Genomic DNA, 27,501 nt, shown 5'->3' on the forward strand with positions numbered 1-27,501 from the left:
AAAGAGACAAGCTGCAGTGGGTAAGGGGAGGGATTGGTTTTATTTATTTATTTGTTAAGATTTTTTTTTTTTGACAGAAAATGACACAGCAAGAGAGGGAACACAAGCAGGGGGAGTGGGAGAGGGAGAACAGGCTTCCCGTAGAGCAGGGAGCCAGATGCGGGCCTCGATCCTAGGACCTTGGGATCATGACCTGAGCCAAAGGCAGACGCTTAATGACTGAGCCACCCAGGTGCCCCGAGAGACTGCTGTTTTGTTTTTCAAGATTTTATTTATTTATTTGACAGAGAGATAGAGAGCACAAGTAGGCAGAGCGGCAGGCAGAGGGAGAGGGAGAAACAGGCTCTCCGCGGAGCAGGGAGCCCAATGTGGGACTCGATCCCAGGACCCTGGGATCATGACCTGAGCCAAAGGCAGCTGCTTAACAACTGAGCCACTCAGGTGTCCCAAGAGACTGGTTTTAAACAAAAATTTGATCCATTCTAACCAAAGGCAAGGCAGAGAGTCCACAGTTGCTGATCTGATGTTGAAGGTACTAGGAATTTTGTGTCTTGCGGTGACACCAGAAGGAAACGACACCAACTGTCAAACAACTTTGAGCCCCGTTTACATAGATCATAAGGTGCAAATTTGCTGTATTGTTTCACCAATCAATCATGTTAGAGATAATAACGTCTTGTTACCATGACCTCTACTTATAAAGAATTTTATTCTGTCAGTCAACTGGCAGTTAGGATTAAGCAAACAGTTCAAGTACTATCATAGTCTCTCAATGCCAGCTCCTCCTCAAAGTTCTCCAGTGCCAAGCAGAACAGTACTCACTGACTAAATACATCCCGATCCTCCAAGGCACGGTGCCTTCTTTTCAGGGATGTACACACACCTTATTTCCTGACAGCATGCATAGTAGCAATACTTCTAGCAATATAAAATAAATTATCATTATGCACCCGCAAAGTTTATTTTACACATGTCATGTTTTGCTAAGAAATCAGAAAAAATATAGAAAAATCACTTGACTTTATTGCTGTTTCAAACCCTCTCTCTTATGTTGCCAAATGCTTTAAGGGAATAGAAGACTCTCCACCCAGAACCACTAGGTGCTGAAGCAGGCTCTAAGAGTAAGCAGCATGCTCTTTAACTTGGAAAACCAAGATTCAATGACAATAATGTCACGAACTATCTATTCAGCACTTCCAGCATTTTTAAAAGAACAACGTGTTTGTTTACTTCTAAGGCTGGCTGCATGTGACTTTTTCTCCCCTGGGTTAGAACGAAAAATGAGGCTACGGAAGGAAGTCACCACACAGCTAACCAGGGAGGCCAACACTACAAGCTCCAACCAGAATAAGCAAACTCAACAATTGGACGGAACAACAGTATTGCTAGCAGTCAGAAACATTACAGGCAGGTAAGATAGACACACATTACATACTTTAAAAAATGTACAGTTTATAATGTGAATAAATGCATTGAGGATTAGTGTTTGTTAATATTAACACGAACCAAAATGGAAAGAGAATCTATGAATACTTTGGGTTAAATTTTAAAAACAAACAAAAAAACCCTCAACAATGTTGAGGAATATCAGGAATTCCTAAAAGGAAATTTGTACTTCCGTCTCCTGAAACAACCTACACTATTCTTGTTTACTTCTCAAAGACTCCAGGCTAATGTCCCGAAGGAGTCAACTCCCACTCAAACTCTGGTTGACCTGACAAAGGTCCACTTGGCTCTAACCTCATGCCCTCCCTCTCCAAAACAGGTGTTATGTCCTGGAGACTGGATTATTTCTGTATCTAAACTGGTGGTCTTTATCTGCCTTCTGTAGATACGTCCTCCAGTCCCAATTTGCTTCTTGCCCAGGTGATCCTTATGCATATTTCTCTCAGAACTGTCACTCCTTTACTGACTTACAAGTTCCTCTGGTCTCTTCTTTGGTCTCCCCAAAGTTACCATTAACCCAATATTTCCACTTGTTTCTAATCTATACATTGCCTCTACCTAGACTGAATAGACCCTGGCACCCTTTAAGGAACCTATAATCTGGTTATTTGGGCTTTGAAAGTTTTGCTTTGCTGTGCTGTACAACAGAGTTCTTAGTTCCCAACAATTTTTCTACAGAGCTCAATTTAGCTGTAAAGATTCTGAATAGACCTATATAAATTTGTAAATCTGGACAATTATTTGTAAACAGGCAGGAATTCACAGATAAGACATATCAGATACTATGTTAAAGAAACTAAATTCTCATGGTCTGAGTGGTGTATTTAATTAAAAACACATGGATCCCTTAGGTGACTCATTTCTCAAGGTGAGACTCCAAAGTGAATTTTGTATGATAACCACATTCAATCCAAAGAAACCACCTTCTCTAATCATATTCTTTTATCTAGATTAAAATAAGACCATTCTAAAAAGAGGAAGTCCTAAATCAATTCAAAATGAACAAAATAATTAAAAATTTCTTCCTTTTTATCTTTTTAGTAATTTCTATGCCCAACACGGGCCTCAAACTCACAACCCCAAGATCAACAGTTGCATGTTCCACCAACTAGCCAGCCAGGCACCCCAAAATAATTACACATTTTAATAAGTGCTTTCCAGGCAGTAAACAGGGCTATATAAAAGAGAGTGATACTGCAGTAAAGGAGGAGTCTGGCTAGGGCAGTGAGGACACCTGAACTCAGACACAAGGAAAACGGAGTCGGCTGCGATGCGCCAGGGGAAGAGCTTCTCAGGTACGGAGAACAGTACGTGCAAAGGCTCAGAATCAGAAACAAAGAGGCAGAAGAGAACTTGGCACATTCAAGGAAGTAAAGGAAACTACTGCAGGTACAGCCTAACACTCACTGGGAACTAAGAAAATGCTATGCAGTGAGGTTAGAGAGGTGGGAAAACCCAGGCCACATAGGTCCTTGGAGAACCACAGTAAAAAATTTCAAATTTTTTTGCAGTTCTGCTCCTAAATGCAATTAGAAGTCTTTGAGGGGTTTTAAACAGCAAAGTTACGTAATCTGATCTAACAGCGTAAAATCCTCACCTGGCTGCTACATGGAGAATGAAGACTAGGGAGCGAGAAGAGTAAACGCAAAGAGGCCAATTAGCAGACAAGAAATGAGGGGGGACTGGAAGAAGAAGAATTTGTTTTCGATGCAGAACCAACAGGACTTGCTGATGGACTGAGCATAGACACGAAGGAAAGCAAGGAATCAAAAGTGACACACAGGCTGTTAAAATAAGCAAATGGGGCAGGTGGTTTTAAATTTACCGAAATATAAAGCAGCCAAGATGGAAGAATTTACCAGATGGGAAGGATCTGAGGCGAAATTAAGTTTTAGTTTGGACATGTTAAGCTCAAGATATCCAAAGACAACCTAAAAGAAGAGTCAGACGAGCAGCTGGACACAAAAGTCTGCAAGTCAAAGCGGAAGAGGGGACTGCTGACGTCCATCTGGAAATCTTCACCTTAGAGAGGCTAGTGAACAGCTACGGGAACTGACGCAGCCTCGCCAGGAAGACAGAACAGAGAAGAGAGTGCAGACTAAGGAGTTCTGCTAAAATATTCAGAAGTAAATAGAACAAGAACTATCAACAGCGATTACTGAAAACCAGCTAGAGCTGGTAATAAAAGGAAACGTGGTACCACAGATGCCAAAAAGTAAAGTGTTTCAAGAAAGCAATGTCAGACTATGTTAAATGCAGATGGATGAAAATATCTAGTAAGATGCTAACAGAAGTCACTGGTGACTCTGACCAAAAGCCTCAGTGGAAACGGAGCTGAAAGGCAGAACAGAAGTCGGCTGACAGACAGATGGACGGGGGTAAGAAAATGGAGACAGTGTGTGAGCACCTCTTGTGAAGACTGATTATGAAAGGAGCAAAGACACAGGCTGGGGGAGAGTGTGGGTACAGCACGTAAGGGAAATTTTTTTTTTTTAATATTTTCTTTCTTTCTTTGTCAGAGGGAGAGAGGGAGGGAGGGAGACGGGAGGCTGAGCACAGGCAGGAGCACCGGTGGAGTGAGAGGGAGAAGCAGGCTCCCCACTGAGCAGGGAGCCTGATGTAGGACTCAATGCCAAGACCTTGGGATCATGACCTGAGCTGTAGGCAAACGCTTAACTGACTGAGCCATCCAAGCATCCCAAGGGAAGAAATTTTTTTAAGAAAACAGGTAATAGCAGAGCACGTTTAAGGTGGGAAAGGCGGTGCTAATGGCGCAGAGAAGCAGCAAAGGTGAGAATCTGGAAAGGGATGGCTCGCCTTTGTCAAGAGCAGACATAATTTTTCCCCAAATGTGTCTGTTTCTATCACGGAAACGAGAATGTCAGGGGATTCAAAAGTAGGAAAGTGAGCGCTTCCCCCCACAAGCTGCGTAGCCGAGGGAGGGATGAGGGAGAGGAGGGACAGAAGCCAGAGACAAGAGGGCGTTGAGCACTTCGTCTAGCTGTCGGGCAACAATGCTCAAAGACTGCTCCGACGTGGCAGGGAGCAACCCGCGAGCTGTGTGCTTGTGACGTTCTGCACGACGCGGTTGTGGGCTAAGCGAAGGCGAATGACTGGGTCCACAAGGGGATCCCGCAGGCCAGTGTCCACATTCCTGTCCTCCCTTTTCTTCACCCCAGCAAAGCGACAGGCGAAACACGAGGAACATAAAGGAAACATTTACATAATGTGGAATCCACAGCAAGGCAAGAAGTATACTTTTTCATTCTGTCTCTGTGCAAGGCAACAGAGGCACACCTCCAAGATTCTGCGGGTTTGGTCCCACAGCCCCACAATAAAGCGAATATCCAATAAGGCAAGTCAGATGAATTTTTTGGCTTCCTTGTGCATATAAAAGTTACACCTGCACTATTCCATAGTCTTTTAAGTGCGACTGTCTGCTATCTAAAATGTTAACATACATGCCTTAATTTAAAAATACTTTGCTGCTAAAAAAATAAAGGTAACCATCATTGGGCTTTCGATGAGTCACAACCTCTTCTGCTGGTGGAGAGTCTTGCCTTGAAGTTTCTGGCTGCTGAAAGGTGGGGTAGCTGTAGCTTCAATGGACTCTTTCACTAACAATTTCTCCATGGCATGTGACATTATTTCATACCATTTTATTCATAGCAGAACTTTCAAAACTGGAGTCAATCCTCTCAAAACCCTGCCGCTGCTTCATCAACCATGTAACATCCTACATTCTCTGTTGTCATTTCGACACTGTTTACAGCATCTTCACCAGAAGCAGACTCATCCGTACGAGACGACTCATCCGTTCAAGTCTGACCCTGAGACGGCGGCAGTCCTGTCCCATCTTCAGGCTCCACGTCCCCTGCTGGTTCTCCTGCTATGTCCACCCCACCCACCATTACTTCCTTCACTGAAGTCTTGCATCCCTCAAAGTCATCCATGTGGGCTGGAACTGACTTCTTCCAAAGTTCTATTCATGTTGATATTTTGATCTCTTCCCATGAATCATGAATATTCTTTTTAAGTCGGCTCCATGCCCAGTGTGGGGCCCCAGGTAGGGCTAGCACTCACAACCCTGAGATCAAGACCTGATCTGAGATCAAGAGTCAGACACTTAACCGACTGAATCACCAAGGTGTCCTGACTCATGAATATTCTTAATAACATCTAGAATGGGGAATCCTTTCCAGAAGGTTTTCAATTCACTCTCCCAGACCCAACAAAGGAATCACTATCTATGACAGCTGTGGCCTTACAAAAGGTATTTCTAAAATAAGAAGGTTTGAAAGTCAAAATGAGGGTTGACCCAAGGGTTGCAAGATGGATGTTGTGTTAGCAGGCATAAAAACATTAATCTTGTACATCTCCATCAGAGCTCTTGGGTAACTAGATACACTATGAATGAGCAGGAATATTTTGAAAGGAGTCTTTTTTCCTGAGCAGCAGGTTTTAACAGAGGACGTAATATCCAGTGTACCATGTTGTAAGCAGACGTGTTGTCATCCAGGTTTTGTGGTTCCATTTCTAGAACCCAGGCAGAGTAGATTTAGCATAAATCTTAAGGGACCTAGGGTTTTCAGAACGGGGAATGCTGGCTTCAAACTTTTCTCCTGAAGCTTCCAAATCTCTCTGAGCCTTCACAGAGTTGAAGAGAGCGAGGGGCCTTGCTCTGGATTAGGCTTTGGCTTAAGGGAACGTTGTGGCCACTTCATCTTCTATTCAGATCACTACAACTTGCTCCATGTCACTTATCATTCACGTGTCCACTAGAGCAGCACTTTTGATTTCTTGCAAGAACTTTTCCTTTGCATTCACACTTAACTAGCTGTTTGGCACAAGAGGCCTAGCTTTCTGCCGGTCCAGGCTTCCAGCATGCCTTCCTAACGAGCTCTGTCATTTTTAGTTTTTTACTTAAAGAGAAGTGAGACTCTTCCTTTCACTTGAACACTAGGAGGCCATTTCGGAGTCACTAACTGGCCTAACTTCAATATTGTTGTATCTCAGGGAATAGGGACGCCAAAGGAGAGGGACAGAGAGACAGCAACAGCTGTTCAGCAGAGCATCAGAACATACACATGTTAACAGAACAAGTTCACTGTCTTATGCAGGTGGTGTTTGTGGGGCCCCAAATCAATGAAAGGAGTAACATCAAAGATCACTGATCACAGATCACTGTAACAAATACGGTAATAATGAAAAGGTCTGAAATAGTGTTAGAATTACCAAAATGTGACACAGATGTGAAGCAAGCAAATACTGTTGGAAAAATAGTACCAACAGACTAGCTCGACGCAGGGTTGTCACAAAGCTTCAAAGTGTAAAAAACAAAATATATGCAAAACACAACAAACTAAAAGCACAGTAAAATGAGTTATGTTTATAGTAAAAATCATGGCTCTAAACTGACACTCCCCCTTACCACATGGATAGTTCCTAGTATCCATAAACCTATCTGAACCCAGAAGTGCAGAAGAGATTGGGAAAACAAAAAACAGAAAAAACTCATTAAGTCCTTATTGTTAAAATGCTGTACTCTGGGATAATGAAACGCCTGCTGTCAAAACAATTCCAGGCATAATCTTTAGATATAACAACTAACATCAAATTATTTTCTTCAATACTGACTCTATATTCCTAACATGGAAGTATTCTGATTTTCCAAAGTGCAGTCAACCAAAATTCTTTCAACTGGTAGAGACCACTTAAAAATATTTCTTTACTTCTTTAAAAAAATTACAGGCAAAGGGTGCCAAGTAATGATCAAAACAATGATTACATGATCATCACAATTTTTCTCCTATTTTGATGATTCAAATGACTACTTACATTACACTTAGAATGTAATGACTACTTATACTTACATTAAATACTGAAAGGGATTTAGCAATCTGAAATGCAGTGTTTATTGTGTGAAATATCTGCACCAAAAAAGTAAAATGAAACTCCAAACGAAGTACTTTACTCAGAAATATGTTTAGAAACAAAAAAACTAGTCAGGGTTCAGTGGCATGTGAATATAAGCTAGGGAATCTTCTTGCCAAGTTTTCCTGATAACTTTTAACCGACCAGAACCTTTAAGAATATTTCTCAAAATGCTGTAACTTTAAAAAAAAATTTTTTTTTAACCAATTTTACCTGCTTTGACAAGTAAAACTTTTGACTGATTCTGTCATTACTTCCCAAACACTCCAAAATATCTTACTTTCTCATAACCTGAAACACTATGTCAACTAGACAGTGGAAAACCTGACTTTAAAGCTCAGATTTAGCTATTATAAATAAATTGTGCACAAGTCTTAATAGTTACATAATTGACTCTGGCTTCTATTCCCATAGAAACTGAAGCGAATTACCAAAATGGGATATACAATAAAAGAATGCCTAAGATACAACACCCTGTATTTGGTGATCTGGTATTAGGTTTCAGAGACGAATAAAGTGACACCTTGGCAGTCACACTGTTCGGAATTTTTATAGGCTTTAGCTTAGGCCTGCCAGCTGTATCTCTAGTTGCTAATATTTTTTATTATATGTCAAGTAAAATGCCTCTATATAAGAACCCAAAGAAAAATATGAAAAAACTCCTAGTGGTTATTATAATTACATGTACACAGTTAAAATGCCAAGTAAATTATAGTCGTATTTGCTGAAAATTACTGTTACAAATACTAGTACATTCCATAGTTGGGGAAAGGGGGAGTTGGAACATGAGGAGTTTTAACACTGAGAGGACAACAGTATTTTAACAGAATTTAGGGATTGATTTTTTTTTCACTAATAACAAGTTCCAAGAAGACAAGGACTTGTTAAAATAATTTTTCATGTAAATATAGGAGAAATAAATCTTTTGGTAAATGGTATACGTTATTGACAAGACATGTTATCAAATGTACCATAAGGAATGTATTTAATGTATTTTATGATGTAAAGAAAAATAATAAAAACTATAAAAGAGAGGAACTGATAACAGAGATACAGCCGAGTAAGTCTAGAAAAACATCTTCATCTATAATGACTTATAAAAGTAATCTTTAAGTCAAACACATGAAGCTATGTCAAAACACTATCTGCTGGTACCTATATTTTTTAAAGAATTGTCTTAGGTAAACTGAAGATTCTGGTATTTGTTAAATTCATGCAAGTTAGGCACACCTGAAGTTTGTCTTTAAGTTACATGTTCACGGCATAGTACGCGTCATTCTGATTTATTCCGGCAAGAACAAGTTCATGTGATTTAGTATCTTTCAAACCAGCCCACAAAGAGGTATTCACTGTCAGAAATCATCAGGCGAAGCCCACGGAAAGAGTGCGTCCTCACCAGACTGATGATGCGTGCGGCGTCCAGAGGCCTCCACAGGCTGCCTGTGCTCACGGTCTGGGGAAGACAGCAAGGAAGCAGGAGGAGGGCTTTCTGTAGAGGAGGGCGTCAGGTGAGCCTGCGCGGACACTGCAGGGGACGTGGAAGGCTCAAGCGACTGGCCAGCCGAAGGATCTACTTCCATCGCACTTTCCCCCACTTCCAAACCAGCGCTTGACCGGGCCGTAGGAAGAGCAGATACATCCGACTGGCTCGTTCCACCTTCAAAACACACACATTAGTGCAGATTCAAATACTAACTGCTTTCCAAAGCCAGTTACTCGAAGGAGATATATTCAAGAAGTTCATGTGCAGCTGTACATGCCTGTACACACACAGAAATACGTAATTCCAGGATATTAAAAGCACCCAGGGATGGTTTGATCCCTCTGACCAAATAGGCTAATCAAGAGAGATAAAATCTATGTACAGAACATTTTTGTTAAAATAATCAGTCTTTCAAGATCAATACGGTACCTTCATTTAGACAAAGCTAAATAATAGGTTGTGAAATGCCTACAAATAACATCTGGTCCCTTTAATTTGAAGATGATGTTTCTAATTTAATGACCGGCTAAAAGGAGAATGGATTTTGTTTGTCTGCTTATTTCCTTATTCCAGAAGAAGAGAGCACGCACAACACTGGAGGCAGGAGGGCCAACAAAGATCTCCAGCAGGCTCCACGCCAAGCACAGAGCCCTACATGACCCTGAGGTCCATGCCTGAGCCGTTATCAAGAGTCAGACGCTAAACCAACCGAGCCACCTGGGGTCCAGGAGAATGAACTTTATTGATATGTTTCCATTCTACAACATAATGTCTTCTTTGGTAAATATTTGAGAAAAATTTTATTGGGAAGAGTAAAGTTACAAATAGGTCAGAATAGGATTAAGTTCCTGATTCCTGCTTCATTAGCAATAATGTGTTAACCACTAAACTAACATGATGCAGCCATGATTTAAAAAGGCTTGAGTTTCTATGCCTTATGCTAGGCTTCGTGCTATCTGCAAAGGAATAATTAGGAATAGTCTGTAAACAATTACTGTTTCCCCTCAAGTCTAGATGTTTATAAAAGAAATATGGAATGGACTAACCCAATTCATGTCTCACAAGATGCAACTACCAGAGAATATGAAGTTTTCTCTTTTAATTATCATGACTTAATTGTTTCTTGTTTTAAATTTAAGCACACATTCAGTAACTCTTAGGCAAATCCACAGTCAAGGAATTTTTTTATAAAGTTAACTGAAATCAGGAGTTAATAAGAATCATTTATGGAAAAATTCTATTTAATTTTAAAATTTTGGGGTTTTAAGACAATAGGGAGCTAACTTTTACACTCCTCATTTTTTTTTTTTTTAAAGATTTTATGTATTTATTTGACAGAGAGAAATCACAAGTAGATGGAGAGGCAGGCAGAGAGAGAGAGAGAGAGAGAGAGAAGCAGGCTCCCTGCCGAGCAGAGAGCCCAATGCGGGACTCGATCCCAGGACCCTGAGATCATGACCTGAGCCGAAGGCAGCAGCTTAACCCACTGAGCCAGCCAGGCGCCCCACACTCCTCATTTTGACAGATAAGTAACTTGCCCAAGACCCCAAACTACAAAGTAGTGAACCAAGATATGAAAATAGGTCAGCTAACAACTAGAAACAGCAACTAATAACCAATGCCTAAGTAAGATAAAGGAGAAACTATTCCATTATATAGAACTTCTCATCCACAGAGTTTTATGTATTTCCACTCTCAGAATGCATACAAAAATGCAATACAGGGCGCCTGGGTGGCTCAGTGGGTTAAGCCGCTGCCTTCGGCTCAGGTCATGATCCCAGGGTCCTGGGATCGAGCCCCGTATAGGGCTTTCTGCTCAGCAGGGAGCCTGCTTCCTCCTCTCTCTCTGCCTACTTGTGATCTCTCTCTGTCGAATAAATAAATAAAATCTTTAAAAAAAAAAAAAATGCAATACAGAAAGGAAATATCAGAATTTCTTACTTTGCTTCAGAAAAGCAAAGAATAAGGGCCAGGTCTCCTGGTATGTGAAGGACAAATTATACCCAAGACCCTTGGTCCTCTACGGCTCGGCACAATACAGTTAAGAACCTATGACTACCACAGATACAAAGCGTATAAACTGAACGACATCAACGAAACTGCCTTCGCCAGCTCCCGGCCGTCGCAGGAAAGACTACCTCGTGGCCGAGACCGTCCTCGTCCTCCGTTGCTCTGTGCAACTTCACTTGCTTCTTCAAACCACCTCGACAGCATGTCAGACATTCTCTGCATCAGTGACACGTTGGGACTTTGCTCACCTAGAACAATACAGGTCTTATCAGTGAATTCAGTAGGAAGTCAACTTCTTTCAATAATGCAAAAACCCAGATTGTAAGGTCTTTAATGAGAACATTTTTACAAAAAGAATCAAACTGCCTAACTAAATTCTGTGAGTGTATATAAATCTGTTAGCACTACTGGCACATTTCACAGTACATGTTTGTGGAAGTGAGGCTCCATCTGAATTCTGAGCTCCTCAAGGACAGGGTTTACATCTCCTGAGTCTACTCTCGGTACCGCCATACCGCCCACCCCCACCCCAGCCCACACCCTTACTCCACCAACACGCAGCTAGGAAGGGCGCATGAATTGTAAACTGAACCGATTAAAAGAAACGTTTGCCCTCTCACTTGGACTTCCTTAAACTCCATTTATTTTCACCACACTGGAAGCGTATTCCAGTGTGGTGAACACAGTAATAGAACCATTTATATAGAACCATTTGGGTTCTGAAATTTACAGAACCCAAAAGTATTGCATTTATCTCTTCCCTTTAGTCCTTTCCTCCTTCAAATATATGAATTTTCTCTTAAGGGAATTACCAAATTAAGCATGACACCAAATCTAACAATTCTAAGCTACAATCATATAATTTAAAATGCAAATCATCTGTTCTTGGATTTTCTGTGAAAATTTAATTTTATACTTTATTGCCTTTATATAATGTTTCTTTATATTTAAATATATAAGATGATACCAAGTATAATATACTAGAGAATATGCTTTTGATCTTAAAAGAATTCAGAAGTCAGTTAAAGTAAGATTTTGGCTATAGACCAATTATTAAAATATACAGATTAATTTATTTTAAAAGTGTACCATCTTAAAGCTCCCAAAGTAATTTCTTATGCTTGTCAAAGGCACCTGATGAAAGAAAAAATAAATTCTTATCTATTATAAAACTCTTGAGTTGGAAATTAAAGAGTTTTCATTTTTCTTTTTGTCTAATAGGCAAAATTTCAGAAGTCTGATGATATCCAAAGTTTTATATGGCAATGGGCATCCCTATCCTTCCGGTAGGAATGTAAAACAGTGCATTTATTCTGGAGGGTAATTTGATAGCTATCAAACTAAATGCGCCAGCCTGTGACCCAGTACTCATTCCACTTTTAGGAAATCATCCTCAGATACACTTGCACAAGTATGTTAAGATATATGTACAAGGATGTTTGTTTTAGCATTACTTATAATAGCCAAAAAGAAAAAAAGAAGTTGTTAAAAGATTAATTTTTTGAAATTTCGTATTAGAAAAGGCTGAGCAAAGTGCATGTACCATCTCGTTCTCGTTCACTCTCAGGCCTCGCTCGAGGTCCAGTATCTGACCAATCCCCACGAAGTCTCAAACGCTTCACTGGAGGCTGTCGTAGCTAAAAGGTAAAGAGAAAATGCATTTGCTCAAGTCTTAAAGCAGGCTTTTAAGTCTAACAGACTCTTTCCATGTCCTTGCTGTCTCTACTGAGTATGCAGAACAGATCCCAGGTCAAAATACGACAGACAGCTCTTACAGCGATGGCATCTACTGGTGGTGCAGCCTAACCCGAACATCTTCACCCTCAGGAGTCTGAATGTAACTTTGGAATCAGTGTATGTGACTTCTAATTCCAACCGAATCTCTTTACAATTGACCACAGGAAGTTATTTAACCAAAAGGAGCTTGAGGAGTTCTCTATTACAATGACACACACAGTCTAGGTAAGGAGCCTACACACATGACAACAGGAATTATCACTATTGTCTATAGTCACTTCTAGAGTTGGCCCTGGAGAATATCTTCCTTTTGTCTAGTTGTCTGTATTATTAACGGTTTACTCCCAGGTCCCCCTATCTACTGCAATCCTTCACTACTCACCTCGGGGTCTCTACATTTTCCCCTCATTCTTGGCTAATAACTCTTCCTCTTAGTTCAGAGAAAATAAAGTCAGTCCTGTAGAAATGACACTAAGCTCTTCAGCTGCATGCTACAAACGTATTGCCAGTCTACAACTTCCAAATTCCTTCGGACCTTTCTTAGAAGATGAATCATTTATCTTGTTTACGCTTAATCTCTCCACTGCGCTTTTCATTTCATTCCTTCAAGCACTCAGGCACCTTGCTCCGACAAGGACTCTCCCACAACTACGTCCATTTCCTTTCTCACTTCTTCCTTAAGACATGCTGACGGTTTCGTACCATTCTGAACAAAAAGAACATCTCCATTTTATACTACTATTGAGCTCACTCTTCCCACATCTTCTGAAGCTTTCTTGTCAAGCTGCGTGAAAAGAAGCCTGCTATTCAGTCCGCCTTTCTCCACCCTCCTCCCTCAGCTCGCTCAGTCGCCCCATGATCCCATCCCTCCAGCGCATTTATTCTCGCCAACCTCACCAACCAGGGACTGTGAAGCTCACCAATCAGGGAAACAATGATCAACGGTCAATCGCCAATTCACAGAGAGCCCTTCACAGCCTACTTCTTTTGAGGCCTATGGCACTTGACACTCTTGATTATTCTCTGTATGTTTTGCATTTTTAACATTTTTTATTGAGATGACACATACACCAGAACAGTCACCCTTCTAAAGTATGTAAGTCACTGACGCATATGCACAAAGCTGTGCGAACACTTGCACCGCCTCTAATTCCAGAACATCTGCATCACCCAAAGAGAAATCCAACAGCTGAAGCAGCGGCTCTCCCCTTCTCCCACCGCTCGGCTCCTGGCAACCACTCGTGGACTTGCTGTCTCTAGCGATGTGCCTCTTCTGGACAACTCATCTAAGTATGCGGCCCCTTCTATCCCGCTTCCTTCACATGCTGTAATATTTTCAAAGTTCATCCATGTTGCAGCATGTATCAGTATTTCATTTCTTTTAATGGCTCAATAATATTCTATTATTTGGATATACCATTTTTTTGTTTATTCATTCAACACGCTATGAGTACTGAGTTGTTTCCACTTTTTGGCTGCTGTTCCTAATACTGCTATGAACATATGTGCAAGTTTTTATGGGGACATATGTTTCCAGTTCTCTTCAGTATGTATTTAGAAATGGAATTGCTGGATCTTGTGATAACTCTATATTTAACTTTTGAGGAATTGCCAAACTGTTTTTCAAAGCAGCTGCACCATTTTACACTACTATCAGCAATGTGTGAAAGCACCAGTTATTCCACGTCCTTTATCAACACTGTTACTGACTTTTTAAAAAAATTTTAGCCAACCTAGTAAGTGCAAAGTGGTACCACACTGTGGTTTTGATATATTTTGGTTACTAGATTCTAAATCGTAAATCAAATATATGATGCATAAACACTTTCCCTCATTTTGTGGATCACTCCCTTTATTTTTATTTTTTAACATAACATTCATTGATTTTCTTTTCCCTCACAATTAAGCAGATTTTGATAGAAACTTAGAGACAGCTCAGCTGCGAATTTTGTTTTCTCCTGGAAACCATACTAAGCAGCAAGACGGGGGGGGGGGGGGGGGGGGGGAGTCTACATCCTCAGGAAAGAAGAGAGAGGGTAAAAAACCCTCACAAATTCCCCAAGTATATAAGTATGGCTAGAAGCAACAGAGAATAGCAAATGTGCACAGGAAGCCACAAGTGTGACTGGGAGCAATCAGAAGACTAGAGGAAGCCTCGTGTGGCAACTGGCCAAAATCTTACACAGATAATCATCTCCAGAACCAGAGGGCCTCACTCTGTATGTGAACTATATTTAGAATAGAGAAGGACTCTGCTCCGTAGTTTTCAGAGAGGAACTGTATATTATACAAGCAAATAGCTAGTGTCATAACCTCAACAATTATTTCTGGAACGAGATCTTCAAGTTAAAAACAGTTACAACTTTGAGATTTTGAGACAAGGAAAATAACCTACTCAAGAATAATGAAAATGGGGGCACCTGGGTGGCTCAGTGGGCTAAAGCCTCTGCCTTCGGCTCAGGTCATGATCCCAGGGTCCTGGGATTGAGCCCCGCATCGGGCTCTCTGCTTAGCTGGGAGCCTGCTTCCTCCTCTCTCTCTCTCTCTGCCTACTTGTGATCTCTGTCTGTCAAATAAATCAGTAAAATCTTTAAAAAAAAGAATACTGAAAATGCTACAAGCACTAATTCAGTCATTCAAGAAAGACTCTTCTGAGCACCTTCTATGTGACAGGCACTACTCCAGGCATTAGGAAAAGATCAATGGGTAAATCATACAAAAACCCCAATGTCACAGTTTATTAACTAGTAGAGTAGGTGAACAATACGTGATAAAAAAGTAAAACACACAAAGAAAGTGTAAAGTGTTATGGGGAAAAAATTTAAGTAGACAAAGGAGTTGGGCATTACCAGGCCGTTAAAGGCTGTGACTTTAAACATGGTGGTGAAGCAGGGCCTCGCTGAGAATGGACAAGGGCAAATATCTAAAAATAGCTAAGAGAAAATAAAATCCAGATGTACAGGAAGACCATTTCAAGTGCAGTAAACACAGATGCTATAAGGAAGACACATGCTGCAGCTGCCTGAATAAGTCAGCAGAGGCCGCTGCAGCGAGTAGAGTGCTGACAGAACAGCAGAAGTCACCGAATCGCGGGACATAAGCACTTGAAGCCACTGACAGGACCTTCATTTTGCTTTGAGGAGATGGAGAGCCACCTGGGAGCACTGATCAGAGTAGCATAACTTGACTTGGTTTTAAAGGATTAATGGGCCACTACGTAGCTAAAGGACAAGTAGGGGAGCTGGTTAAAAGCGACTACAGTAATGTAGGAAAGGGAGTGAGGTCTTGGATCAGGCTAGTAATGACAGTCGGAATGGGAAGTAGTACTACAGATCTGGGATATGTAGTTTCGGCACAAACCATGGGGTCAGGAGAAAATGAGAAACTGGATTCAACAAAGTAGTCCATGACTGGAGTGGGGCAGGTACAGAAAATGTAAAATAGATTAATTAGAGGAAAAGACAGCAAAGACAACAAAAAGAAAAAAGGAATACAAAAATAAAGGCAATGAGAAATTTACGAAAATTGAGTACAAAAAAATACTAAAGAAGGGAAAAAATGAAAGAGAAATTATTACAGGATTAAGAATTAAGAAAAAAGGTTTTGCAGCAATATGTCGGAGTAGGAGACCAAGATATCATCAGGTGCCAGGAGATCAGCTAGACAGTTATCAAACCATTCGGAACACCAACAAGCACAGCGGGAGATCGAAGAGAAGAACAGCAGCAATTCTAGGAACAGAAAATCAACCACCTTCCAGAAGGTAGGACATGTGGGGAAGAGAATCCGAAGCCACAGGAACATAAACCGCAGGGGGAAGGGCCGGCTCCCGGAGAGGCTGGAGCAGCCGAAAACAAAATCGGGACCTTTAGAAGAAGTCTGCTCCACTGATGGACGTCGCCCCAGAGGCTAAGTGGGGGGTGGAGCCCACATGAGTACAGTGTTGTCTCAGGACCCACAGGGTCACAAAAGGATCAGGGGGTGTCCGAGTGCGGCAGATCTCCCAGGTGTCAGAGCGGGGAAACTGGCTGCAGAGACGGAGCCAAGGCATCGGTCCTCAGCTCGGGGTGACCTTAAGCCATGATCTGAGGCACATTCGGACCACTGCTCTTTCAGCAGGGACCCCATAAGTGACAGACCTGGGGAGACCCCGTCCTTCCTCTGGTAGGAGCATCCCAGGAACACAGAGCAGGAATCTGCTGGGTTTGGAGACTCCAAACGGGGCCATGCACCAGTGACAAATGCTCTGTTACAGGCTGGGGGAACTCAGAGCACGGCCGGAGACCAGGGAGATGGGAGGCACTGACTGATTGTTCTCTGAGAGAGCAATGAGGAGCGGGGCCCTGAGCTCTTGGCTCCTCCGAGCCAGAGACTGGGTGGCTACCACACTGGAAGTGTTCAGGGAACACAAGCTCCAAGTGCGAACCGAGGCAGATTGCTTAGCCCAGCCCCTGGCAGGGGCTATACAATTCTGCCTCAAGCAAAATCATTTGAGAATCACAGCAACAGGCCCCTCCCCAAGAAGATCAGCAAGAACATCCAGCCAAAACAAGTTCACCAATCAATGAGATTGCGGAACTCCAGAAGTAGGGGAAGGCAACACATGGAATTCATGAGTTTTTTTCCCCATGATCCTATATTCTTTCAAAGTTAAATTTTTTCAATTTTATTTTTTCTCATTCTACCTTATAAAATTATTCCTCTTTCCTGCTTTAACGTTTTAAACTATTTTATCTTAACAATGCCTTTTCTTAAAAATCTTATGTAATTTTCGTTGTAATAGTCATAAGGTCTCCCTTCATTGTATTACCTTATTTTTTGTATACATCTAGCCTTTTTTTCTGTAGAATTTTGGGATAGTTTCTTCTAAATGATCAAAACATACCCTAAATCAAGTGCATGGCTTAGTTCTAATCTCCAGCCTGATCACATTCTTTCCTTTTTTTTCTTTTTTCAAACAACTTATCAATTCCTTTTTTAGTATCTTTTTAAATATTCACCTTTACAGTTATACTCTATCCCTTTATCATGTTTACCCTTATTTTGTATATATATAAGTTTTTCTTTCTTTAAAATTTTGGGAGGTAGTTTATTCTAACAGACCAAAATACATCCAAAATCAAGTGTGTGGCTCTATTTATCAGTCATATATATATATTTTTTCCTTTTGTTCCCCCTCTACCTTCCCCCCAACCCCCACTGGTTTTGGGTCTCTTCTGATTTGCTTCGTGTATATTTTTCTGGGGTCATTCCTACCCTTTTAGTATTTTGTTCTCTCATTCATGTATCCCCCCCCCTTTTTTAATGATTTTATTTATTTGACAGAGATCACAAGTAGGCAGAAGGCCGGTCAGAGAGAGAGGGGGGAAATGGGCTCCCTGCTGACCAGAGAGCCTGATGCGGGGCTCGATCCCAGGAGCTGAGATGATGACCTGAGTCGAAGGCAGAGGCTTAACCCACTGAGCCATCCAGGCGCCCCTGTCATTCACCTACTCTTATCTGGATAAAATGACAAGGTGGAAAAACTCACCACCAAAAAAAAAAAAAAAAAAAGAAGAGGCAGTACTGACAGGTAGGGACCTAATCAATACAGACATTAGTAATATGTCAGAACTAGAGTTCAGAATAACAATTATCAAGGTGCTAGCTGGGCTCAAAAAAAGCATGGAAGATATTAGAGAATCCCTTTCTGGAGAAATAAAACCCCTTTCTGGAGATAAAAAGGACTAAAATCTAACCAAGTTGAAAGAAAAAAAGCTATTAATGAGGTACAATAAAAAAGGAAGGCTCTTACTGCTAGGATGAATGAGGCAGAAGAGAGAATTAGTGATACAGAAGACCAAATGATGGAGAATAAAGAAGCTGAGCAAAAGACATACAAACAACTGCTGGACCACAAGGGGAGAATGCGAGAGAGAAGTGATAACATAAGACAAAACAATATTAGAATAATTGGGATCCCAGAAAGAGAAGAAAGAGAGAAGGGCAGAGGTGTATCACTGCAAATTAAAACAGAGAATTTCCTTAATTTGGTGAAGGGAACAAGCATCAAAACATAAGAAAAAATCATTGTGTGAAACTTTGATTCAAATTTTAAAATCCTTTTCAATCATTATTACATCTCCAATCAAAATACATTATTCCTTCCTTTGCTCTATAATTCAATTAAGTTTTACATATTCATGTTTTTATATCTTTATTTCCACTAAACTGTAAATTCCTGAGTGAGAGGCAATGTCTTTGTCAACGTCATCCTTGAGTTTCTTAAATTTCTACAGGACCTAGTAAAGTAGATATTCAATAAATATCTGGTGAGTTGAGTGTGTCTGAACACTACTGTCAAGGATTTTTAGCATGAAACACTGAAGAAAAGGTGGTAAGCTTAAGGATACTGACAACTAATTTCTTCTTCTATATATACCTGTGAATTTCTTAGTTTATTATACTAAGCATGATTTATTTTTATAATTATAATACTTTTTCAGAATTATTTTTCTTAATTTAGTTGATTCAGCAAAGAATACCAAGAAAACCATGTTCAGAAAACCAAGTGTTCATGACTCAGCCTCATTCACTCTGATTATGCAAACATATTTTGGCTCAGTATTCTATGGTACAAAAGCTGGCTGGCCCACTTAAAACATTTCTGCACTTCCAGCTTTCATTATGTAAGAGTCAGAAAGCTGGAGCACAGGTCTCAAGAGGAATTACACAGCAGCAACAAAATGCAACAGCAGGTCTCGTTTTCAATAAAACCAATAAACTCAAAAATAGCCTTCATTAGCCAGCATCCCATTTTCTTTGTCAATTTTCTAATTCACTTAAATACACCGGAAAATTTAAAATTCTAAGAATATTTATAAAGATGTCCTGATTTTTCCCTAATATTACAGACTAATCTGCAATTATAACAACCGGATAGAGTTTTGTGTATCACAAGAATCAGAAAATTTTCTTCTTTACTACCTTTAAAATATGTACACTAGTAGGAGTTGGTCCAATACCAAAAAGTCACTAATAATAGTAAAGCAACAGTTAATTTCAAAAACATTTACAAGCCAAACAGTAGTGATTAAACATAGGACATTGGAGGAAAAAAAAAAGTAAAAAATATATTGGAGAAAGAAGCTAAATGGGTTACAACAAACATTTTTCTATTGCTGCATACTTCAAGGATATATTATTTCTGGTTTTTGCCTTTTATAAATAAGAAGATGGTTTGCTATTTTATTTTTTTAAAATTGTATTTTTTTTTTAAAGATTTTATTTATTTATTTGTCAGAGAGAGAGCGAGCGAGAGCGAGCATAGGCAGACAGAGTGGAAGGCAGAGTCAGAGGGAGAAGCAGGCTCCCTGCAGAGCAAGGAGCCGGATGCGGGACTCGATTCCAGGACGCTGGGATCATGACCTGAGCCGAAGGCAGCTGCTTAACCAACTGAGCCACCCAGGCGTCCCTTAAAATTGTATTTTTAAGTAATCTCTATACCCAGTGTGGGACTTGAACCCACAACTTCAAAATCAAGAGTCACATGCTCCTCTGACTGAACCTGCAAGGTACCCCAATGGTTCACTATTTCAGAGTTGCCTAGTTTCCTAGTATATAGATCTATATATAATAATTAGAAAATGCAATATATAAACTTCAGTTAGACTAAATGTTTATGCTCACCAACAGGATTTTACCTATTACCATTTACTATTCATATATGGACAACAATTCCCTCCTCTCACCATTGTGTGTGTATGTGTGCATATGTGTACTTTAACTTAACTTTTTCTCACTTATTTACATGTATTTTGTAAAATGCACTTAGGGAGGTATGTTACTAGTTCTTAACTATGACAGAGAAGGGGATCACTGTCCACATCTGAATAGTAAATGGTAACAAAACGCCTATTGGTGTATAAACATAAACATTTAGTCTCATTTTGAGTTTCAACATCCAGCTTTTATTGTTTTAATTGTTTTTTATACGACTGTTAGAACTACTGATATTTCTTGCTCGCTGCTGTGCCGCCATAAAATTAGAAAAACATTTTGCTATTAAATATTTTCTCTTTAAAAATATTTCACAAGACTTTCTTCTAGAGCTTTATCCTCAATGATTAGCCCCTTTCATGTACACTTGTGCCCTTCTACAAAACCTAGACTATAAATACCTTGAAAATCAATTCTATTTTTTGAAGGCCTTCAAGTCCCAGGAGTCACTAAATTCATGTTTCTGAACGGAATGAAGAACACGGCTTTGAACAATCTTACCTCTTCTCTTCTTTCTTCCGCAGAAGGAGTCTTAAGTTCTCGCGCTGTATCATCTTTCGGGTCAAAAAGATATATGTAATCTGAAGAGTAACTAACAAGAATCTCTCTGCCATCTTCACTGTAACACAGCGATGTCACCCTGCAGGACTTATTATTAAGATGGGAAGGGATAAAACGGGCAACCATTCCAGTAGTTCCTCGACCTGCATAATTCCCTAAATAAAAAAACAGGAAGTTGTATACATTTTTTAAGAAAAACGTTTTAAAAAATCCGAATTATGAGATATGTGATTTAATGTAGCAATATAAAATCCAAACTATCATATTCTATTTCTAGGAAAGGCTCTTTTCTTAATAGCCTAATTTTATAACAAAATAATAAAGAATATAGTATGAAGGTTACGTAGCTTCAAAAAAAATTTCCCGAGTGACTGGAATTACACAGATTATATAAATATTTTATAGATTACATAAATGTTTTATTTGAAATACAAGTTATTTAATCAATTAAAATTATTTGTGATTATAGGTTACACTAAATCACCTTCCAAAAATTTTCCTCCAATGAAGATAATATAATTTTTACAATATAAATAGGTGAGCTTATATTTATTACTAGCATACTAGATAAAATTGTGCATTTTCCCTTTAAAATTATTTACCTTTTGCTTTAGGTTAGAAAAAGTTCTTTTAGTTTATTTATTTATTTTTCTTAGTAACCTCTATAGTCAACGTGGGGCTCAAATTCATGACCCTGAGATCAAGAGGTACATGCTCTTCCGACTAAGCCAGCCACGCACCCCTATGTCTTTTTTGTTTTTTTAGATTTTATTTATTTATTTGACAGAAAGAGAGATCACAAGTAAGCAGAGAGGCAGGCGGGGCGGGGGGTGGGAGAAGCAGGCTCCCTGCTGAGCAGAGAGCCCTATGCGGGGCTCGATCCCAGGACCCTGAGACCATGACCTGAGCCAAAGGCAGAGGCTTAACGACTGAGCTACGCAGGCGCCCCTCAGCCCTATGCTTTTTAAAAGATTTTTGATTGTCATGAAATTTTCCTCTTTTAAAATGACAGAGTAGGGGCAGTATTCCAGCTTTAATTTTGGCAGTCATCAATATAATATAATATGATATGATAGGGAGGGGTCCAACTGGCATTTTGTGCCCCCTGAGGTCTGGGAATGTTAAATTCTAAGAGTCCCACAAAACTGTATAAGGAGACCTACTGCACAAGGTCTTGTCCTACCCAAAATGTCAGTTGTGTCCCACTGTTGAAAAATATTAATTTAGCCTAGAATTTCACCTTATATTACTACTGTTTCCCCTAAAAGTGCATATCCAAATAGGTAAGATTTCTCAACCACAGTTCCAAAAAACAAACCAACCCCATCCCCAAAAACCACCTACTCTTCCTTTTTAATCTTTTTTTTTTAAGAGAATGTGCACACGATTGGGGGCAGGGGAGAGGGGAGAGGGAGAGAGAGAGTCTCCATGCCCAGCACGGAGCCCAACTCAGGGCTCAATCTCACGTCCCTGAGATCATGACATGAACTGAAACCAAGAGTCGATGACCAACTGAGCCACCCAGGCACCCCCAACCTAGTCTTCTCATTTCGGTACCCTGAGTCAATTTTTACTGGATATAAACTAACACTGAGATTAAGACTGTTAGTTTCTGGCCAACACCACTTTTATTTTTAGCAATATAGAGTATGTGAAAATATACAGATGTAGGTGTATTTGCTGGGTGTGTGGGTATATAATCCTGGCCTTCCCTTATAAGAAAACACTAATAAGCTGGCTTTAAAAGGAATATTCCAGAGGCAGTTTCATTCCACAATGGAATGAGAAGCAAATGAGGAGTTTAAGAAAGATTCAACTTCAGGGCTGCAGCAGCAGCAGCAACAGTACTTAACAGGGCTTAAACTGGGCGTGAACAGGTGCCACGTACCCACTATTCTTCCCTAACTCTCCTCTCTACCACAAAGAGAAATGAGGAGAGCCAAGTGTTCTGGGCTGATAGTGTTCCCCCACAAATTCATGTCCATCTAGCACTCAGAATGATTCTGGAATATTTGGAAATAAGGTCTTTGCAGATGTCATGAGGTCATATTGCATTAGGGTGGGCCCTAGATCCAATATGACGGGTGTCCTAATAAGAGAAAAATGTGGATTCAGATACAACACAGGAAAGGATAGCATGTACATGTGGAAGCAGAGAGTGAAAGGAAACATTTAAAAGTTAAAATTGGGGACGCCTGGGTGGCTCAGTTGGTTAAGCAGCTGCCTTCGGCTCAGGTCATGATCCCAGCGTCCTGGGATCGAGTCCCACGTCGGGCTCCTTGCTCAGCAGGGAGCCTGCTTCTCCCTCTGCCTCTGCCTGCCATTCTGTCTGCCTGTGCTCGCTCTCTCCCCCTCTCTCTCTGATAAATAAATAAAATCTTAAAAAAAAAAAAAGTTAAAATTGGGGGTGCCTGGGTGGCTCAAGTTGGTTGGGTGTCCGCCTTTGGCTTGGGCCCTGATCTCAAGATCCTGGGATCGAGTCTTACGTTGGGCTCTCTGATCAGTGTGGAAAGAGTTGATGTCTCCCTCATACTCTCCCTCTGTGCTCTCTCTCACTAATCAATCAATCAATCAATCTTTTTAGGGATGCCTGGGTGGTTCAGTGGGTTAAGCCTCTGCCTTCAGCTCAGGTCATGATCTCAGGGTCCTGGGATCGAGTCCCGCATCGGGCTCTCTGCTCAGCAGGGAGCCTGCTTCCCCTCTCTCTCTGCCTGCCTCTCTGCCTACTTGTGATCTCTCTGTGTCAAATAAATAAATAAAATCTTTAAGAAAAAAAAAAATCAGCCTTTTTAAAAATAATAATAAATAAATAAAAGCTAAAGTTGTCAGCAATCACCACAAGCTAGGACAGAAGCATGCAAGAGTCTTCCTGAGTGCCATTGACAGAAAACCTTTAACACCTTGATTTTAGACATCTAACCCCCAGAAATGGGTGGTAATTTGTTATGACAGCTCTAGGAAATTAATACATCAACTGTTAAAATTTTTTAAAGTGATAAACTGCAGAAGTATCACCTGGATAGGGTCATAAAAACTTCATAAAATGCCATTTTTATGTACATATATATGTATGCATGTATGCTCCATGCCCAGTATGGAGACCAGTGTGGGGCTTGAACTCATGACCTTGAGATCAAGACCTGAGCTGAAATCGAGTCAGATGCTTGGGACACCTGGGTGGCTCTGCTGGTTAAGCATCTTGCCTTCGGATCAGGTCATGATCCCAGGGTCCTGGGATCAAGTCCCACTTCAGGCTCCATGGTCATCGGGGAGTCGTCTTCTCCCTTTCTCTGCTGCTTGCCCCGCCTGTACTGTCTCTCTCTCTCTGTCCTGATAAGTCCTTTAAAAAAAAAGGACTCTCTCTGTCCTTTAAAAAAAAAGTCCGATGCTTAACTGGGTGAGCCACCCAGGCGCTCTAGTAAAATGTCGTTCTTTCTAATAATCCATATTGCTTAAACACATTGTATTTAATGAATTTTATGAAACTAATGAAACCTTAAAATTGCAAATATGTCATAAAGGTTTATTCTTTGAGCTGACAGAATCTTATATTTTCTCTAATATACAGCTTTTTACCTGTGGCTCTTGTGCCCAGCATTCGCCGATCATATATCCGTACTGAGCTATCTGAACAGCCGACAGCAAGGTAATACGGTGTCGGAGGGCAAATAGCGACAGATGTGGCAGCGCGTCGGCAGTTAATTAGAATATCCTAAGAAAGATTGTACACCACCAGTCACACACAGTACTGCTGTAGAGAGGCTACTCTAAAGATTTAAAACTGTGAAATATTTTAACATGTAAAACATTTTCCTTTTAACTAGAAGAAAATAACCATTCTCAGAAATCCTAACTCGGTTTGATAATGAGAAGGAAAAACAACATGGTTTTCTTTATTTTTCAGATTTCTATCAGTTTTCCAAAAACATCGGCTTCTGTGAAGCCAAAATAAATATACTCAGTCAATATTCCTTCTCGGGAGTTTATTACTCTAAGGCAAATTCTTTTTTTCTTTGCAGTTTCCTACACAACTCTAATACTGACTTCTAATACAATATTGTACATTTACCTTATGAAACAACCAAAATATGAAATATATATTTAATTCGTGGTTGAAAAAACAAACAATACATGAGTAATGCAAATTGCATTCTGAAGAGACAAAATAAAAATTATTCCCAAATATAAGACTAAAACACAGAGTAATTACACTAGATCAACAAAATTTAATACAATCAAATTCACCCATAATCTTATAACCCAGAGATACTTAATGTCCAATTTTAATTTTTATCTTAGTTTTTTTGGTCATTTATATAAAAATTTGATTCTTACATCTTTGCAATCTTCTTTTCTGCAGCTAGTTTTGATACGTGTATCAAACCACCGAACAGTTCCATCTTCACCACAAGAGAGGAAAGTATATGGGTCATTGGGCACAGTCATAATCTGTAGATGGAAATCAAAGTACAGGTAATGTTATTAAACATTTACACAAATGTCTTTGAAAGATACTACTATTACTTAAAAATTAAGGAAAAAATAAAGAAGTAAAATTGTTTTCATATTTATAGACGATCTGATCATCTAAACAGAAAATTTTATGTAATTAATTTTTTAAAAAATAAGTATTAGAATAAGTAAATTTAGAAGAGCTGCAGGATACAAGGTCAATATATGAAAATCAATGGTATGTCTATACTATGGCAACAAAATCATTAGAAACTGAAAATTTAAAAATAATAACATTTATAATAACATGAAAAATATAAAATGCTTAAGGACATAAAAGACACATAACAATGAAAATTATAAAACATTACTGAATAAAATTAAAGTCCTAAATAACAGGAGATAAACTGTGTTCACTGACTGAGAAATTTAATATCATCACTTCTCCCTAAACTGATATATAGATTTGAAATAAATTCCAGCAGGATTTTCAGCACAAATTACAATTTGATTATCAAATTCCTGTGGAAACACAAAAGACCTAAAATACCTTAAGTAATGTTGCAAAAGAAGAACAAAGGACTTATACTCCTGGCTTTAAGAGTTACTATAACTACAGAAATTAACATAGTGTGATGGAGGCTTAATAATAAATCATTGGAAGAGAATAGGTACTGATCAAAAATAGATGAAAATACATATGGCCAAATGATTTATGATAATGGTGCAATGAAAACTCGGTGGAGAAAGAACAGTGTCAGAAAACTGGATACCCATAGGCAAAATAATGAACCTCAAGCAATATTTCATACTTTCTTTAAAAAAAAAAACAGGGATCATTGATCTAAGTATAAAACATAAATATAAAACTTCTAGGAAAAAATCTTTGTGACTCTTGGTTAAAAAAAGATTTTTAGATATAACATTGGCCCATAAAAACAAAGAACTTTGGTAAAATGGGCTTCCTGAAAATTTAGAGCTTCTTTTGGAAGGACAATGTTAAGAAAATGAGAAGACAAAACTGCTGACTTGGAGGAAAAAATTATAAATCACATACCTGAAAAATATCCAAAACATATCTTGAAAATCCCTCAAAACTCAATAATGAGAAATGAATATACCACTAAAACAATGGGGAGAAGATTTGAACAGACAATTCACCAAATACATAAAAATGATAAGCACATGAAAGGTATGCTCAACATCATTAGATAATTGGGAAATAAAAGTTCATAACATGAGAGATTCCACTCTGTATCTACTAGGATGTCTAAAATACAAGACTGACCACAGCAAGTGTTAAAAGGATGCAGAACAACTGGAACAGTCGGGCACTGCTCACAGAAATATAAAATGATACAACCACTCTGGAACAGTTCGGCAGTTTCTTAAAAAGTTAAACTTCTACTTCTAATATAACTCAGTCATTCCATTACTAGATGACTACCAAAGATAAATGAAAGTACAAATCCATACAAAGACATTTGTACAAATACACAAAACGGCTGTATTTATAACAGCCCAAAACTAGAACCCAAATGCCCATCCAAAAATGAAATATAAAGAAACTGTGATAGATCTTTAAAAAGGAATATAAGGGGGCGCCTGGGTGGCTCAGTGGATTAAGCCGCTGCCTTCGGCTCAGGTCATGATCTCAGGGTCCTGGGATCGAGTCCCGCATCGGGCTCTCTGCTCAGCAGGGAGCTTGCTTCCCTCTCTCTCTCTCTCTGGCAGCCTCTCTGTCTACTTGTGATTTCTCTCTGTCAAATAAATAAATGTAAAAAAAAAAAAAAAGTAATATAACTCAGAAATAAGAAGTTAATTACTGATACTCTTAACAACATGAATGAATCTCAAACATGAGTATTATCCTAAGTGAAAAAAATCAGACCAAAGGAAGAATACATATGGTTTGATTACATAATCTCATTCATATATAATTCTTCAAAAAAGAATAGAAACGAATCCACAGTAACTGAAAGATCAGTCATTCCCAAGGATGTGGAGGGACAAAAGAGAGGGAATAAAAATGGGAATAAGGAAATTCTTGGATATAATGGATATATCCATTACCTTGACTATGCAAATGATTTCAAGGGACAATAAATTGTCAAAACTTA

General features: G+C 39.5%; 1 protein-coding gene across 8 annotated transcripts in view; it reads right to left on the bottom strand.

The window, feature by feature from the left end:
- The window catches only part of DCAF6 (DDB1 and CUL4 associated factor 6), a 139,019-nt gene that overhangs the window by 61,903 nt on the left and 49,615 nt on the right, over positions 1-27,501 (bottom strand). For all 8 annotated transcript variants that reach the window (XM_045087772.1, XM_045087774.1, XM_045087777.1 and 5 more), the window contains exons 5-10: positions 25,265-25,378; positions 24,506-24,641; positions 20,870-21,084; positions 12,417-12,510; positions 11,002-11,121; positions 8,777-9,037 (exon numbers count right to left, since the gene is read on the bottom strand). In XM_045087772.1, the coding sequence (XP_044943707.1) occupies positions 8,777-9,037; positions 11,002-11,121; positions 12,417-12,510; positions 20,870-21,084; positions 24,506-24,641; positions 25,265-25,378 (940 nt within the window). The remainder of the gene's footprint in view (positions 1-8,776; positions 9,038-11,001; positions 11,122-12,416; positions 12,511-20,869; positions 21,085-24,505; positions 24,642-25,264; positions 25,379-27,501) is intronic.

This window comes from Mustela putorius, unplaced genomic scaffold (assembly GCF_011764305.1).
Source record: "Mustela putorius furo isolate JIRA1106 unplaced genomic scaffold, ASM1176430v1.1 tig00001451_pilon_pilon_pilon, whole genome shotgun sequence".
Taxonomy (NCBI): Eukaryota; Metazoa; Chordata; class Mammalia; order Carnivora; family Mustelidae; genus Mustela; species Mustela putorius.